Source organism: Beta vulgaris, chromosome 3 (genome assembly GCF_026745355.1).
Source record: "Beta vulgaris subsp. vulgaris cultivar EL10 chromosome 3, EL10.2, whole genome shotgun sequence".
NCBI lineage: Eukaryota > Viridiplantae > Streptophyta > Magnoliopsida > Caryophyllales > Amaranthaceae > Beta > Beta vulgaris.
The window spans coordinates 3637907-3653461 of record NC_079204.1 but is presented as its reverse complement, the minus strand read 5'-3'; the positions used below and the strand labels follow the sequence as shown (position 1 = coordinate 3653461).

At 36.2% G+C, this 15555-nt stretch overlaps 2 protein-coding genes and 1 long non-coding RNA gene across 3 annotated transcripts; 1 reads left to right on the top strand and 2 right to left on the bottom strand.

Moving 5' to 3' along the window:
- Positions 1–555: 555 nt before the first annotated feature.
- LOC104888170 (probable 6-phosphogluconolactonase 4, chloroplastic) lies at positions 556–1635 on the bottom strand. Its single transcript, XM_010673053.4, has 2 exons — positions 1351–1635; positions 556–1026 (listed from the first exon to the last, which is right to left on the bottom strand). Exons 1-2 carry the CDS (start codon positions 1471–1473, stop codon positions 556–558), a joined length of 594 nt encoding a protein of 197 aa, XP_010671355.2. The 5' UTR covers positions 1474–1635.
- On the top strand, positions 647–7446 carry LOC125495453 (uncharacterized). Its single transcript, XR_007272116.2, has 2 exons — positions 647–786; positions 4860–7446. It is a non-coding gene; the product is annotated as an uncharacterized LOC125495453 (long non-coding RNA).
- LOC104888168 (nuclear pore complex protein NUP96) lies at positions 4608–15234 on the bottom strand. Its single transcript, XM_010673052.4, has 5 exons — positions 12438–15234; positions 10050–10173; positions 7295–7443; positions 5603–5700; positions 4608–5392 (listed from the first exon to the last, which is right to left on the bottom strand). Exons 1-5 carry the CDS (start codon positions 15021–15023, stop codon positions 5197–5199), a joined length of 3153 nt encoding a protein of 1050 aa, XP_010671354.1. The 5' UTR covers positions 15024–15234; the 3' UTR covers positions 4608–5196.
- Between the last annotated feature and the right edge of the window lie 321 nt (positions 15235–15555).

The window sequence follows — 15555 nt, the reverse complement described above, 5'->3', positions numbered from 1 at the left end:
TAGCTTTTTCGTAGTTCTTAGGTGGTTATTGACAATTTCCGACTTGATTTCGGCCTAGCTTATTGCTTTATCAATACATTTTGGTGTTCCTTAGTCCCTGTGGATTTCGACCCTTACTTATCACTTTACCTAGTTTAGTGATTTAGTTAGGTTTTGTTTGATTTTAGGAGGCTAATGACGACCTAGCATTTCCTTTATCAACGTCTTCATATTATTACACGTGATTCTACTACAAACATAAGTTGGCACAACGTCAAAAACAAAAAAGATCTTCATGGATTATGAGACAAATAAATTTAATTCCACCAAAGATGACAGATGACTTTTTTTTATAAGTAGGGCATCCCTTAAGAGACTTTTTATTACTTAAACGTCCAACATTAGAAACTATTACAACATGTCACCATAATACAAAAGGGACAAACTCAAGACAAGTACAATATAAATGCATCAAAACCCAATATTGCTAAACAGTACACTAGCTCCATTTTACCCAAGTATCTCCACTTTGAACTACGTGTTTTATGTTCATGCATGTTTAACATGCATATACACTTAAATATTCAGCATGGATGCAGCCTCCTTATCTAAAAACCACTTCAATTCTCCTTCAGGCGAAACCACTTTAGCAGGCAATGATGTTGAACTTTGATGTCCATTCAATGTTTCATTCACCACTCTTGCTTTTCCCTTTCCAAGTACCATAAAAACGACGTTCGAGGACGAGTTGATCACTGGAAATGTCATGGTGATTCGTCGTGGTGGTGGTTTTGGTGAGTCTGTAATGTAAGTTACCCATTTTTTGTTCTCTTTTAACTGAGGATGGTTTGGAAATAAAGAAGCTATATGTCCATTATAGCCTAAACCCAAAATAATGAGATCGAATTTTGGGAATCCTGTAACATTTGATGTAGCAATTACATTGTTTTTTGTTAGTTGTTTGAGACGAGATTCGTATTCAGCTGATGCTGCTTCAGGGGAAAGTTTTTCATTGATAGAAATTATATGATCATTAGGGATTGGTACCTGAGAAATTTCACAAGTATAGACCATGAATAATACAAGCCAAAAATAATAACTATTACAAGAAAATCTAAGAATCATATACATGTAACTACTAACTAATGATATACCAATGGAAAGAACACAAAAATAACACTCGTAATAACTAACTTGGGTGCGTTTGAATTGATATACCCTCAATTTTTTTAACTTAGGCTATGTTCTTTTGGACTGAACTGAATTGAATTAACTTAGCATATTTTTTTTTAATACTCTATAGTAGTGATTTGTCAACTTGGTGGGTAAATGTAGCAATGTCCGCCTAATAACTAGCTGAAAGTGTCATACCTTAGAAAGAAAGTCTGCGTAATCAAGCCTGTAGTTACTTTGCGGGCTGTCTTTGGGAACCAACCTTTCATCAACCCAGAACACATACCATTTTGACCAATCAACTGAAGATGATGGCTCCATCAATTTCCTATATAATTTTCGCACCCAGTATTATGAGGTTAAAAAAAAAAAAAAGTGTTTGGTTACAAACTTACAATTAGAATGACTATTGATTAGCACCCAATTATAAGAGACGAATCGACTCATAAATCAATGGATGAAATTTAATTCTACGAAAAAATCTAACAACAAAACAATGGAGTTTTTTCTTTCACAAGTCTTTTTTTATATATATATATAATTTGGAATTTCATTAATTCAAGAAAAAGAGGATAGTGCCTTCTATCAAAAAACCGGGTATTCCCTTCACAATGGGAAACTTTTATAGTACTAGATACACCCGATTAGAGGAAGTAACCTCTGTAAATATACAAAAAACTTTTTATTATTGATAAGAAGAATTCCTTTGGGCGGCCTCGCACTAGACCTCAACCAGAGGTCCATTACAAGCCAGACACCCTGACTCCCAACCAAAGTTTTTTCTTTCACAAGTCTTTTTTTTTTATTGGTAAGTGATTTATTCTTTTACATAACTTTACATTACCAATCAATACCATCTCAAGCGATAATAAAAATTTACGAAGACAAGTCTTTTTTTTTCTTAAGGAAACCATAAATAATTGAATTACCTCATAGCTTTGGATATAGAGTCACCAGAAAGAGCAATTGTAAAAACACCTCTTTCCTTTACAAACTTGTTTGACAAATCACTGATGTATTTGGCCAACGACGAAGCCATTTCATCTTGAGAATCAAAGATGTTCACATCTACCCAACCGTTGTGAGTTTTCACATTCTCCATTGATACACTTTCCATGCTAAAATTATATATTAAATTATTAGAAAACAATCGATAACGAAAGTAGTGCAACATACGCCAATATGGCTTAAATGTGTAATACTCCCTCCGTCCCAAAATATTGTTTATGTTTCTATTTTGGGTGTCAAACTTTAAAAATTTTGACCAAATACTCTGACTAATGTATATACAAAAACATACTAATACGAAATAGAAGATATAGTAAGTCAAAGATACGTCTTGAAGACTGTGCAAAAAGAAACAAGAACTATATTTTAGAACGAAGGGAGTACTTCCTAGTTCTTTGGGATAATAACACAGAATGACCAAGAATTTGTTCCTTAATTAGATATGACACTTAATGACTAGTGATACTAAATTTTCCGTACATTACTATCATCATACATTCCTTGGTGTAGTTATATACTACTCCCCGTGTCTAAATACATACAACACATTGGAAATTTTGCACTATTCAATTATTAACTTTGTCTGTATTTTACAACTAATATATAAAATACAAATGCTATCATATAGTTGTATTAGTCTGAAAATATATTTACAAAATATCAATTTTTTATATAGTCGATAATTAAATATTTTAACCATCAAAATATTGCATTGGCATATATGAAAGTTAACATGTTGCATATATATAGAAACGGAGGAAATATATAATAATCCTGACTGTTCATTGTCAAGTACTATCTTTTAAAAGTGTGCATAAGTGAACATATGATATGCATAGAGAGATGCTTCAAATGTTGTTTGTCTCATCCATCTATAGTACTAGTAGCATATGATATAATAATGGTAGTATAAATTTAATAATAATCAGAACCAAAAATTCCTCATGTTTCTCAAAATAATTAAACCAATAATATAACTAGTCAACTAAGAGCAAAAAGATCACTTAATTATGTACCTTAGTATTAACACAAGCAAGCTTATAATTGTGATCTTTGTGATCCTTACAAATAACCCTTTCATCAACGCATGACTTTGAGAACCCATCGAAAAATCAAGATACATCAAGATGGAGGATTTGAAATTGAATTATGGACTTTGCATATTATTATATATTTTTTGTGGTTATAAAGAGAGGAGGTGCAACCCATGAAGGTTGTACGTATGCTAAAGTTGTGGAATATATTTGTTTGGTAGGATTAGTTTGGGTGTTTTGCTTAGTAATTTGCATGCATGTTATTGTGTGGATGAATGTAAATCATGTTAGGTTCATCTTGTTTTTTGTTTGGAAATTAAATAGATACAAGTTGATGACTTGATGTTTATACATAGTATCGCAACATTCGAATTGATGTGGTATTTGATATGTGTCTCGTCAGTATATTGCTTATACGTTACGGTTTGGTGTAATTTAGGTTCCATGCATAATAATGGAGATAATTAGGTTTAATCACGAAAACACTAGATAATTATTGTTATCAATCAATTTGAGAAAATCATCAAAATAATAGTCATCTTCTTCATTGGTTCTTTCGCTTTAAATTACCTCTTCAATTTTTAGATTACAAGTTATCTTATCATTTGGCAGTGGTTGAATTTCAAAATGAACTTTGACCTTATCATTGACTAACAATAACACAAGTTAAAAGGTAAATTAACCCGTTTAGTACAAAACTTAACACCTCTTTATTACATTGGTATAAAAACTTTCAATTGCGATAAACTAACAAATGAATATAATTTTTAGCTTTATGTGAAAAATAAGTACTATAAAAATTAGTTTCACCAACTTTTGACCTTGATCTCCGGTCAGAAAGACACATATAATACAATTTTTGCTAATTTTGCCCTTTTGATTTATTTTCATATATTCTCACCTAATTAGTGTGATGGAATATGATAAAACAACGAAATTATACGATGAAGATATGATGGTGTGTGATATCTAACCCTATTCTATAGTAGCAATTTATTTTCAAATGTGCAGGTAGTTAAATTTGTAGATTTTGGAAAATGTATCCTTAAGACTATTGAACTAACACCTATCGCAGGTCTACCAATCAGCTTTGCAAGCCATACTCTTTACGTATCCAATAACGAATACGAAGAAGTATATCTGTATATTGTGTGCGTTCAAAAAACAAAGCAGAATAAACTATTTAAACGTGAAGAGATGAACAAGAAGACATCAAAAATCCAACTCAAAATTTGCTTTTACATCACTTTGAATAAATCAGCAAAATTGATCCAAATAGCGAGGGGTAAATGATCTGCAATTCCACCACAGATATGTGAAGTGGGCAGGACATGAACCGTATACTTCCTCTGTTTCTTTTTACTTGCAACAGTTTGACTTTCACGCTTGCCAATGTATAATTTCAACCATCAATAAGTTTAATTATCGATAAATAAAAATTATAAAAAATATATATTCGGAAAATATGCATTCAGACGAATCTAACAAGATCCCACATGAATATGTTTTTCCTTAACTATAAATCACCATACATAAACTAAGTAGAGTTGATGAATAGTGTAAAAGTCAAACCGTTGCAAGTAAAAAGAAACGGAGGAAGTATTTCATATTTGACAACATTACACTTATACAGATATACTGATAGCTAAACCACCTCGTGCGTAGGCTAGATTTTATGCCACCCAAGCAAGGAAGTACCTAAATGTTGTTCACTCGCCAAGGAAAGAGAACTCCTACAAGTAGTTTACAGCACAAGGCAGTATTGACAGTTTGAGATCATAGAAGAACTGGAAAAAGCTGATTATGAATTGGCAAGGACTTGTCGTAAACGACCACGCCAACAACATTGCATACGATCTGCGAGAATTGATGACACCTCGAGTGTCATATGCTGCACAGGATCAGCTGGAATACTGCAAGCTGCGTGTTGCATAGAATTGTATGTGCAGTACACCCTTGAGTGTCAAGCTATTGATTAGAAAATTTTGAGCCTGAAAAGAGGTTAGGTGGTGGTCTCCGAAAGAAAAGTGGTGAAAAGTAAAACTGCCTCCTGCAGATGACAAGAACGGAGATCTTCAGGGATAGGGGCAGCAGCTATAGTGTCAAAGCAGCTCAACTGAGTCTCACGTGTTGAATCAGCTCCACTATCGGACACAAGCAAACTGCATATCTCTTCTGACATCTTTGAATAGGCCACTCTATAGAAAAACAAATTTTCTGCATTAGAGATTTAATTTCTTGTTGTGCAACACGAGACTAATGAAAACAAGATATGGAGTACCATTACTTTGCCTTTGTAGCAGTTCAATACATGTTTAAATATATATGCATAATAGAGGAAATAATTAATAACATAAAATATTAAATAATCCAGAGAATGACAAATCAACAAATCTAAAAATGCATACCTCGCGTCTACGGGTAGTCTGCTTCCCAGTACTTCTAGAGACTTGTTTAGGCAATCAAAGAATTCCCTGCAAGCTGCTTCTTTACTCTCAAGAGTTTCCTACAGAAATTAATACGCAATTAACCACATTAGTCCTAGAAAAATCTGCAAGGACAAGATTATATTGCAACAAAGGAACATTCAAATTCTTTTTTTAACAAGACCTACAGCTCTCCTAGGTCATGCTTGGCTTTTGGACTAGGCTACTAGCTATATGCTACTGATTATCAATTACAGATAACAAAGGCTTCATATACATTGCAAAACATAAAGTTTCGGAGAAAGAGATTCATAAGAGCGAGAATGATGAGAACTGGAATAAACAAGATTGGACAAAAGTCTGCCCCATATCATAATATTCATTTCACTCTCACCTGAGACACATTATTATTTTCTATTGACTACTTGTTTTGTTTTCTTCTCTATATACCCAAAATACAATTTCACATGCTGACCATTTCCTCATGTGAAGGAACAAAGAGTCACATACGAAGCAAATCTGATGGATTTGTTAATGTACGGATCAAAGGTTATCGTACAAGTTAACTTTATGATATGCTTATTTCAGCAACTTGCTTTTCGCTTTCGTCCTGTTGTTTAACTTGGTTGAAATCATCCCTTGATGTGGTATAACAGCATTACATCGCTACGGTGTTCATGGAAATGAAGCTTCAACTAACCACCAACCATGTACCACCCTGTAATTGCCACTGGTCCTTTGTCGAGCTGAGTGCTTAATGGGTCCCCTATGGGAATGTGGTTTGGTGTGCCTACAATAGGGTGAGCACTCATGACTGTTAGGGTCCTGGCAAGGCCAAAAGCACCATTGATGACATGATCAATCTTAGAAATAAAGTGCGGAGTGTTGAGAAATTCCAAGAAGCAATGGTACTCAAGAGGACTAGCATTGTGGCATTGTGGGACGAAGTTGCAGTTGGCTTAAGAGAGCTGGTGACACAAGTGGTGTGCCAAACATCGGGAAGCCACAAGAAGCATGCCTAAGAGAGCTGCATGAGGGAGTTTCTACATATGTTTTGGTGCACGTCATAGGGTACTTGCTTCTTCAACCCTAATGTTTGGAGCTTGTTACATAATGAGGTCAGACTAGCCTGGTCCCGCTGCCGCATAGACCGTTCTACATGCCTTATATACTTCCTTTGGTTTGGCTTTTAGTTACTCTGAAACAAGCACTACAAAAGTAATTACCATGTTTCTTGAACCCATGAGACACGGGTCACAGACTCCCGGTAACAAAACATGACAGGCCACTCAAACTTTGGTTTATGGGGATTATCCCCCAGTCTGCAGTTCATGCTACATAGAAACTTGAGCACCATATGATTTGAGGTCATCAACAGGCTCAATACAGAGTGTAATCAGGGCAGAAAGACACTACCATCATGAATCATCTTGTTAATACTGGACACCAAGAAACAACCGCCAAAGAAATGCAAAAACCACGTCGATTAAAAACTATTCTGGCCAAGATGCTTGGGTTAGTTGAGCAATAATTAGGCATGATATCAATCCCTCTTCCCAAGACTAAATATGATAAGGAACTTCTACAGATTTTCGATGAATACTGTAAAAAAAAGTTGAGCTCAGAATATGATCCGGCTTCTACACAGCATAAACATAAAGCTAATATACTAACCAGTTTGTTTATATCACTGTCATCCCCCTGCAGAGAGCTTCTTAACAAATAAAATGAGATATAAATTCCACCTCCCAAGTCCCAGTCTTCAATCTCCGACTTGTGATCCTCCAATGAAGTTGCCAACCTCCATATCTCAGAGTCTTCGGCTGCATTTATGTTAAGCCACTGTGGTTATTAACTCTGACATTGGTAATCGGCTGTGCCAGGTTGTAGATCAGTCCACAAATTCAGTTTCGGGAAACAAATAGTTAAAGCACCACTATACTGAAAGACTAGGAAAGACTTTCAAGAGATCTCCAACATGAAATGTGCATGGTTATGCAAGTTCAGATATCTATAGTAAGATGTAATGTAATATGATGAAAAATGTAATCATGGAAAGAATGACAAGATCAAATGAGTCCAACTTTAAATACCAAAAGATAAAGTGGAAATATAAGGTGGTACGGTTGCATCCAGCAGCTGAAAGTGAAGAGAGCTAATTTCAATTTTCATGGTCGAATCAGAATCGGATTCACGATGCTTTCTGCTAATATAATAGAAAGATCACATACCAAGAAAAATGACAAATATTTTGAAAGAGAGGAGCTGAGAAGCTGAGATGTAATGGATGATATAATTTCCTTTTATGTATTTCATTGTTCTCTCTATACAAAAAGGCCACTCTATTTAGCCAGGAGATTCCATCCACCAGTTTACAGAGAAAAAGACTATAGGCACAGTCGTATTGAGCGACTTCTGATATAGGAAAATAAGGCCAATGTCGACCCTACAAGGTAATATTACATGAGATTAGTCATTGAAAAAGGGGTTGGAGATCTGAACTCCGGTAGATAAAGTATGCAACAGCATGCGCATCAGAGATTCCAAAGTATTGCCAATCAGATAATGAGATAATTAGGTCCCCGAATAGAAAATTATATTTGCACTGCATTTAAATGATCTCCGGGGTTCAAACCTAAGTATTAACCTGAAAACCCATACCTCAAACCTAATACCACATGCATGGTTCATTTTTAACTCAAACCTTCATAATGACGTAGTATCTTTTTTAAAAAAAAAAAAAAAACAAAAGGCCCTCAATTTCTCTCTCCTCTGCCCTCCCTCTCCTCACTCTTACGCCTACTTCCTCTTCAAACATTAGCCACCTTCTTCGTTCTCTGTCAAAATTGGATCTCCACCCTCATCTTCTTCTCACTCTAATAGGATAGTGGGCAAAGAATTGCCAACCAAAGTTCCAAATAAGGAACAGTGGTGTTCAAAACTCAAAACCAAACAATAAAAGGTTGAAGTGGTGGACTGGTTGTATGGTGATGATGAAAATAATTTACAATTTTATAATAGAAGTTGATGCCAGGGGGTGTGGTATGGTGATAATTAATAACTTTATAATTTTAAGCAAAAGTTGATTTCAGGGGTTGGGGTGTGGCATGGTGATAATGAATAACTACAATTTTAAGCAAAAGTTGGTTTCAGGAGTTGGGGTATGGTACCACCTACTACTAGGGTCTAAGAACCCATATCTCGGGACTTCGGAGGGTGGGCTTTACGGGTTTCATCTTTTGCAATTGTCCCAACACCAAGTATGGGTTTGGATGATCCCTGACCCATATCTGATACCAAAAAACTGTAAGCCAACCCCTCCCCCTCATGGATTGCTGATATATATCAAAGTTTAAAGGCAGAGAGCAAAGGTCTTTTAACAAAGGATCTGAAGAAGCGGAAAGCCAGAAAACTAGTCAAGGAATGAGTTGGAGGACTTGATACTTATGAAGTGAAGACATACGTCAAATAATGGGGTGAATTTTTCTGTAAGGTTGTGAAACGCAAGAGGAGGCAGCATGGCATTATACGTGCTTCAGTAGATACACAGTATGGGAATGAGGGCTGAGCCCTAGCTTTAATGAAAATATGATGAACATCAAATGTAGATCTTTCTGTTTGATACATTATAAAAGCTAAAATATACATTAGACAAATTTTAATATTTGAGCAACATCTATTGTTTCTCATTCCCTTTCGTCCCCTAAGAATGGAGAAAACAGAACTATGGTTTGCAGAACTACCTATAAAGCATGAATATGTCAGAGCAAAACAGGTGTAAAATGTCACGAAAACACCAGCCAGTGCATTATAATTTCACTCTCAAGGAAACCCCTATAGAAGGATTGATTAGAGACGCTTCGAGACGTGGTGAAGTTCACACACGCTTACCTTTCCCAGAAACATATTAATATAGACTAGATTTTCCATGAAAGAAAAAAAGGTAAAGCAACTTAACAACACAATCTCATTACTCAGTCAAAGAGAGAAAAAAGTTGACTTTTATAAGTAACACAAACCTGCTCGCTCAAAAGGAAAAAAAAAGTTCAACTTATAGAAGGAAAATGTTTACATTATAACTTGGCCACAATTGTCTTCGAAACTGCGACTTCTAAGCTTTACTGAGGACAGTTTACTTCACATCTTTTAAAAGTATTAACACTGAATAAAGGAGAGTTATTTCAACTAAATTTCAGAAATTATCAACCCAAAGCACTTGCAGCAGTGAGAGTGGTGAGCCACGGTACTGTTGAGACCATAAGGCTGTTCTTTCTCATGCACAAGTAAAGGTCATGCAATCCAAGTCTCACACAGTAAAACCACGTGCCACGTCAGTGATAATAACAAACAATGATGACATCAAAACATGTGCAAACAAAAGGAACCTCTAGCAAACACATACAAAGTTGAGGAATTGATATAACTTTACCTGACAAAAATAAAGAATGGACAACGGATGTTATGAAAATTGAATGAGCTTTTTGCCAACAGAAACATTGGATATAGTGTTCTAGAGCCTTTGGAAGATCACCATAGTATTGAGAGTACACAGCCTACAATAAATAATTGAATACAGATATTAGTACTCAGAGAAAGAAATGTAGAGCAACCTGAAAGGACATTTGCTTAACAAAAGGTGATTTGGAGTATACAAGGATAGAAAATAACACGATTATACTTACGAGACCGTGGAAATATTAGTTAAACCATATTATAAATGAAAGGTGAAAAAGTATATCTATGAGGGAGTAAAATAGTATCTTTTGCAAGTGGAACAGTAAATCTGACTGTGTGAGGGAGTAAAACAGTGATTGTGTAAGAAGTAAAAGAGTGTTCTATGAGTCTTTTGTCGGTCTACGCAACCACAGATGTGTCTACGAAAAAGAAATAAGTGAAAAGTACTCCCTCTGTATATTTTTGTTCTTCCTACTTTAATTGTGCACATTTGCTCATGCCCTTCTTTGACCTTAAATATCTTTAATTACATATTAGTAATAATTATAACGATTGAATATTAATAAAATACTCATTTAGACGAATCAAACAAGACTCCGCATGACTATATTATTTCGTATATAGTGAGAACAATTTAGAAGATTTTCGCTATTGTGAATAGTGTCAAGATTCCAAGTAGGATGAACAAAAAAATACAAAGGGAGTGTGATTCATTGTGCACATGATTCCATGAGTTTGTCTCATTTCTTATCAATGTTATCTTAGGAGATCAAGGCAGTTAGGCAATGTGAAAGCTTAGAAAAGGATACCACGTTTGAGGAATCTAGATTTAAAATAGAATCCGTACTTATTCACTCATCTTGGAGCATTCCATGTGTAGTAGCCTAGTCGGTACAACAACACTGCTCTTATTCTCTTAAAAAAATCTAGATTTAAAACAGAAACAGAACTATCTATTTCACTCATCTTGAAGCATTCCATGTGTAGAGGCTAGTAGGTACAACAACACTACTCTTATCTTCTAAAAATCTAGGACGCCTTAACTTGATGTGTACTTTCCTGCCAATTCATTTTTATTATTCATTAAAATCTTTCCAAAATCAAAATGACTACACCCCATTAAAGCTTAAGAAATAAAATATCCGCACTTTTCATGAAATTGTGCAGTATATTCAGATAACAAGTAAAACTACCAATCATTAATAAAAAATTGACATTAGACTCAAGTTACTCCTAACGAAAAGCCACCTAGCTTCCCCCCCCCCCCCCCCCCCCTTCCCACCCCCAATCCGGAACATAATGGTGGACTCCATCCAGCTAAGGAAAATGGTCTTCATCGTATGTTCCTTTCGATATTGACAATTAACAAATTTTAAGAGTAAAGGGAGAGATGACCATTAGGACCTTACTTTCCTGATCAAGAAGAAGACCATACCAGAAGAAAAACTAGACTTAAGGGCTGTTTGGCATAGAAAATAAGAGAACTCAGAAAGAGATAAAATCAAGATCTTTCTGTCCCTTGATTGAAACATTCATCACCAACCCACCTTCCTATTACCACCATTCCTTCTTTATTCACAAACCTCAACCACCATTTGCCCAACAGCACCACTCCGATATTCTGGAGTTGGCACCATCACAGTCAACACGCAAACAATAACGACCAGTGACAAACAACACAATAGACCCAAAATTTACCACATATCAAAAACTATGATGTGTAATCAAACGAAGGGTCCACTATGACCATAACTTCTAACAGGAGACACTGGCGCTGACCTGCATCACCACTTTGATTGAAGTTACAATGAAAGAATTCGAGCATTATCTAATAACCTGTCATGATTGAGCTTGTCCAAAAAAGTTCTAAATCTAGAGCATACGATCAAAAATCAAAAGTCCAACGGTTTTCAATTAGTTACTTTCCTTTCCCTTTTTAGATTCCTTTTACCCACTCTTAACCAAACAGCCTCTTAGAAGAATGCAAAACTGTTCAAAATAAACTGGTGCTCAACAAGTAAAAAGTTCCATAGGAAAATTCTAATCGGAGTAACAAGTTATACAAGTAGCCCACTTGTACATACTAACTTCATGACAAAAAAAACATAAAGGAGGCATGACATGGCTTCCAGCAAGAAAAATGAAACAACAACTCCCTCAGTAACAGAATATGAGCAATTTAAGATAATTCACGACAACTAGAAGTTTTTATCATAGAATTGGTATTCAAAAGTGGCACATGATACTGCCCATTTTAAACTAACAAGTAGAAATAATGTAGTACATTAATGTTAGACATGATATGATGTAAACAGTCAATTGAATGGACAAAACATGTGGAATAGAGAGAGTATAAATGTACCATAGCCTCATGCAGCCACTGTGATGGGATACCCAACTCCACAATAAATTTGCGCTGCTCCTCTTGTGAGCTCCAGGTATCACAATATTGAAACAAGATCTCCCGGATAACAGTAGCGTGGAGGTAAGGAAAATCTTCACGATAAGGCATGTGGACGACAACATAGATGGCCCAATGACATTTCCCTAAACAAAGAAGTTGGGAAACATATGCCATGTCAAGAATATTAAGATCACTGGAACTGAAGGCACCAATTGCCTCGAGAATTCCACGCTGATGCCAGATCATATGGTAGTCAAGCGGATCATTGGTTGATGCAAACGCACTAAACATAGATTTCAGACCATCGAATTTATCATCTTCACTAGCATGAAGCATCATCAGATAGTATGCAAGGTCATACCGTCCCTCTGTGGCAACTTCAACAGTCTCCTCAACTGGTCCCTCATCAATATAAACCGGAACAGGGTATGGAGCCTTTCCTTCAACAAGAAGATGTTGATAAGTGTGAAAAACAGCAGGCAGGGAAGTGCCTGGTGGTAATTCATACCACATCAACAACCCCAAGAACCTTTTCCAGTCAATACTTTTGCCAGCCAAAGCACTGTGAATATTACCCGAAAGAAGTTCAAAAAGTTGGATTCTTTCCTTCTCAATGAAGTTATAGTCCATACCGTTGATTCTCCAGAGCTCCAACTGTTGAGCTACATCAGAACGATTCACCATAGACCCACCAGCCTCTCCTAGCAAACAGGCCAGCCTCACATCCCCCCTAGAAGCAGCCAATTCAACAGCAGCATCCAACTGTTTACCGGTCAGGAAAAGAAATATCTGTTCTAAATCATCAGACTCACTCAAACAGCTCAGATCTTCTTGCACCCGGTGGTAAACACTCTCTTGTAACCAATAACTAAACTCTGCCCTCCGCATCAAAGGGAGAGCATCAGGTTCAATTTCTGAGCGGCTGGCTTTTCCATCCAGCATCATATCTTCCTCATGATCTTCTACACCAAACACTGTCTGCCCGCTGGTCTCTCTTTCAGAGAAAAGGACCTTAATCAGTTCCCATACGATCACTTGGTGCATCAAAGACATACGCACAGGTGGCAATATACCTGGAACCTCAAGTTGCTTCTCGATTACTTCAATATAGCGCCGACATATGTCTGAGAGAGCTGAACAAACACATAAAACCTTTTGGAGGCTTAATTTCAAGGATCCAACTTCAACTTCAAATATTTTATGGTCCAAAGACTTGTGTAAATCCAAGGGAGACTTAAAAAGTGAATCAACAGCATCCTTTTTCACTTCATTACTCTCATCTCTAGTGACCTTGTCCATTGCAACCTTTTCAAGTGTAATTACAGAGGATAAAATTCCTCGGCTATCATTACTATTGACAGATGCACCACTATGAACGAGGAGACCATTAGGTCCCCAACCAACACGAAATGATCGACCCATAAACAATCCTGCATCAACTATATTTTGTGAATGATAACCAGATACTGGTGTTTCTTGCTTACAGTCCAGTTTAAAACCTTTCGGTTTAACCACCCTCAAAGGCAATCCCTTATGTTGTTGTGATAGTGCAAGAGTCCCAGGAGCATTAATGTCAAAAGTGTTAGACTTGTACTCCAGCAAAGGTACTGGAGTTTTCCTAGGAGGAGGAGGACTAGGTTTATAATTCACCCTTAACCCTGAGTTATATAAAGGAAACTTTTCCCCGTAAGCTCCTTGTTTCTCACGAGATGGAAAATCATCATAATTTTCATCCTCATCACCTTCACCAGAAAACATCAACATTTTCATCTCTTTCATTCGAGCAGGATCAAGTCCAAGATGCGCAGGAAGCGAGTGAGAAAGCTCAGCACTATTCTCACCTATATCAAAACCATCACTATCAATACCACTATCCTCACCGTTACCAAAACCCACACCACCATTCATCTCAACAGGATCCTCACTTGCATCAACATCCGCATCATCCATCACAATATCATCCTCATCATCCATACTCAACCCAAACCGACTAAAATGCTGAACCATAAACTTCCATTCCCCGTTCAACGGATCATACGAAATAAACTCCGCTCCCTGCCTATCCCCACTAGCTCTCAACCTATCAACAACCCTACAAAATTTATATCGATCGAAACCCACCGTTCCGAACTTCAAAAACAATGTAACAACAGCAGGCTTATTTAACCCTTCCCCAACAACCGGCTTACTACTCTCATCTTCATAAACAACAACTTCATTCCTATTAAACTTTACAATCTCAACCAAATCTAAACCTCTCACATCAGTATCACCCAAAAACTTCACACTCCCAAACCCTACTCTCCCAACCGTAAAATCCCTAATTTTACTACAATACCCAGGATTAATCTCCTCTAATTCAGCTAATTCCTTCAATGAAGGTTCAGTATAATAATCTGAGGATCGTAAAATTGGGAAAAACCCATCATATTTAACCCAATTTGTCTTTCGTTTCTTACATGGTGATGAAATTTGCAGTGAAGAAGAATACTCAAAATTAAAAGTTGTTGAAGAAAAAGAGTCGCCCAAAATATCACATTCCATAATTAAGAGAAGAGAGAGAAAGAAGAAACTTAACCTTGTTCTCCGCCGTAAGCGGTGGTTGCCGCCGTTAAATGGAGTGAGGTTTTTGGAGAGAGAGAGACACAGTGAGTGTGTGTACTTCTTTTTCCAGTTCCCCAATTTGATATTTTTTGGAGTCCGCCTTCTTTGAGCAAGAGCTTATGGAAAAACTGAAGTAAATTGCGAAAATTTGGGGAGAAGAACTTTTAAAAGTTCGGGCTATGTTTCGATTAATTATATTTTTATTTAGGATTTTTTGTGGAGAAAGATCGATTAAAATAAGTTTTTGTAAATAAATATTATTTAAAATTTTTTTTAGAGAGAAGGATCAATTAAAATATTTATGTTGGCAACAAAACACTATATTATGATTTTGACATTTTTTTTTCTCTAAAACCTCAGTTTATTTTTTGTTATGTCTTATTTCCCCTTCTTACTATTTAAAAGCCCTAATTTCCTCCTAATTTCTCCTAATTTTCCTCATTTTATTGAAGCAAAAACTCTCATACTCAAC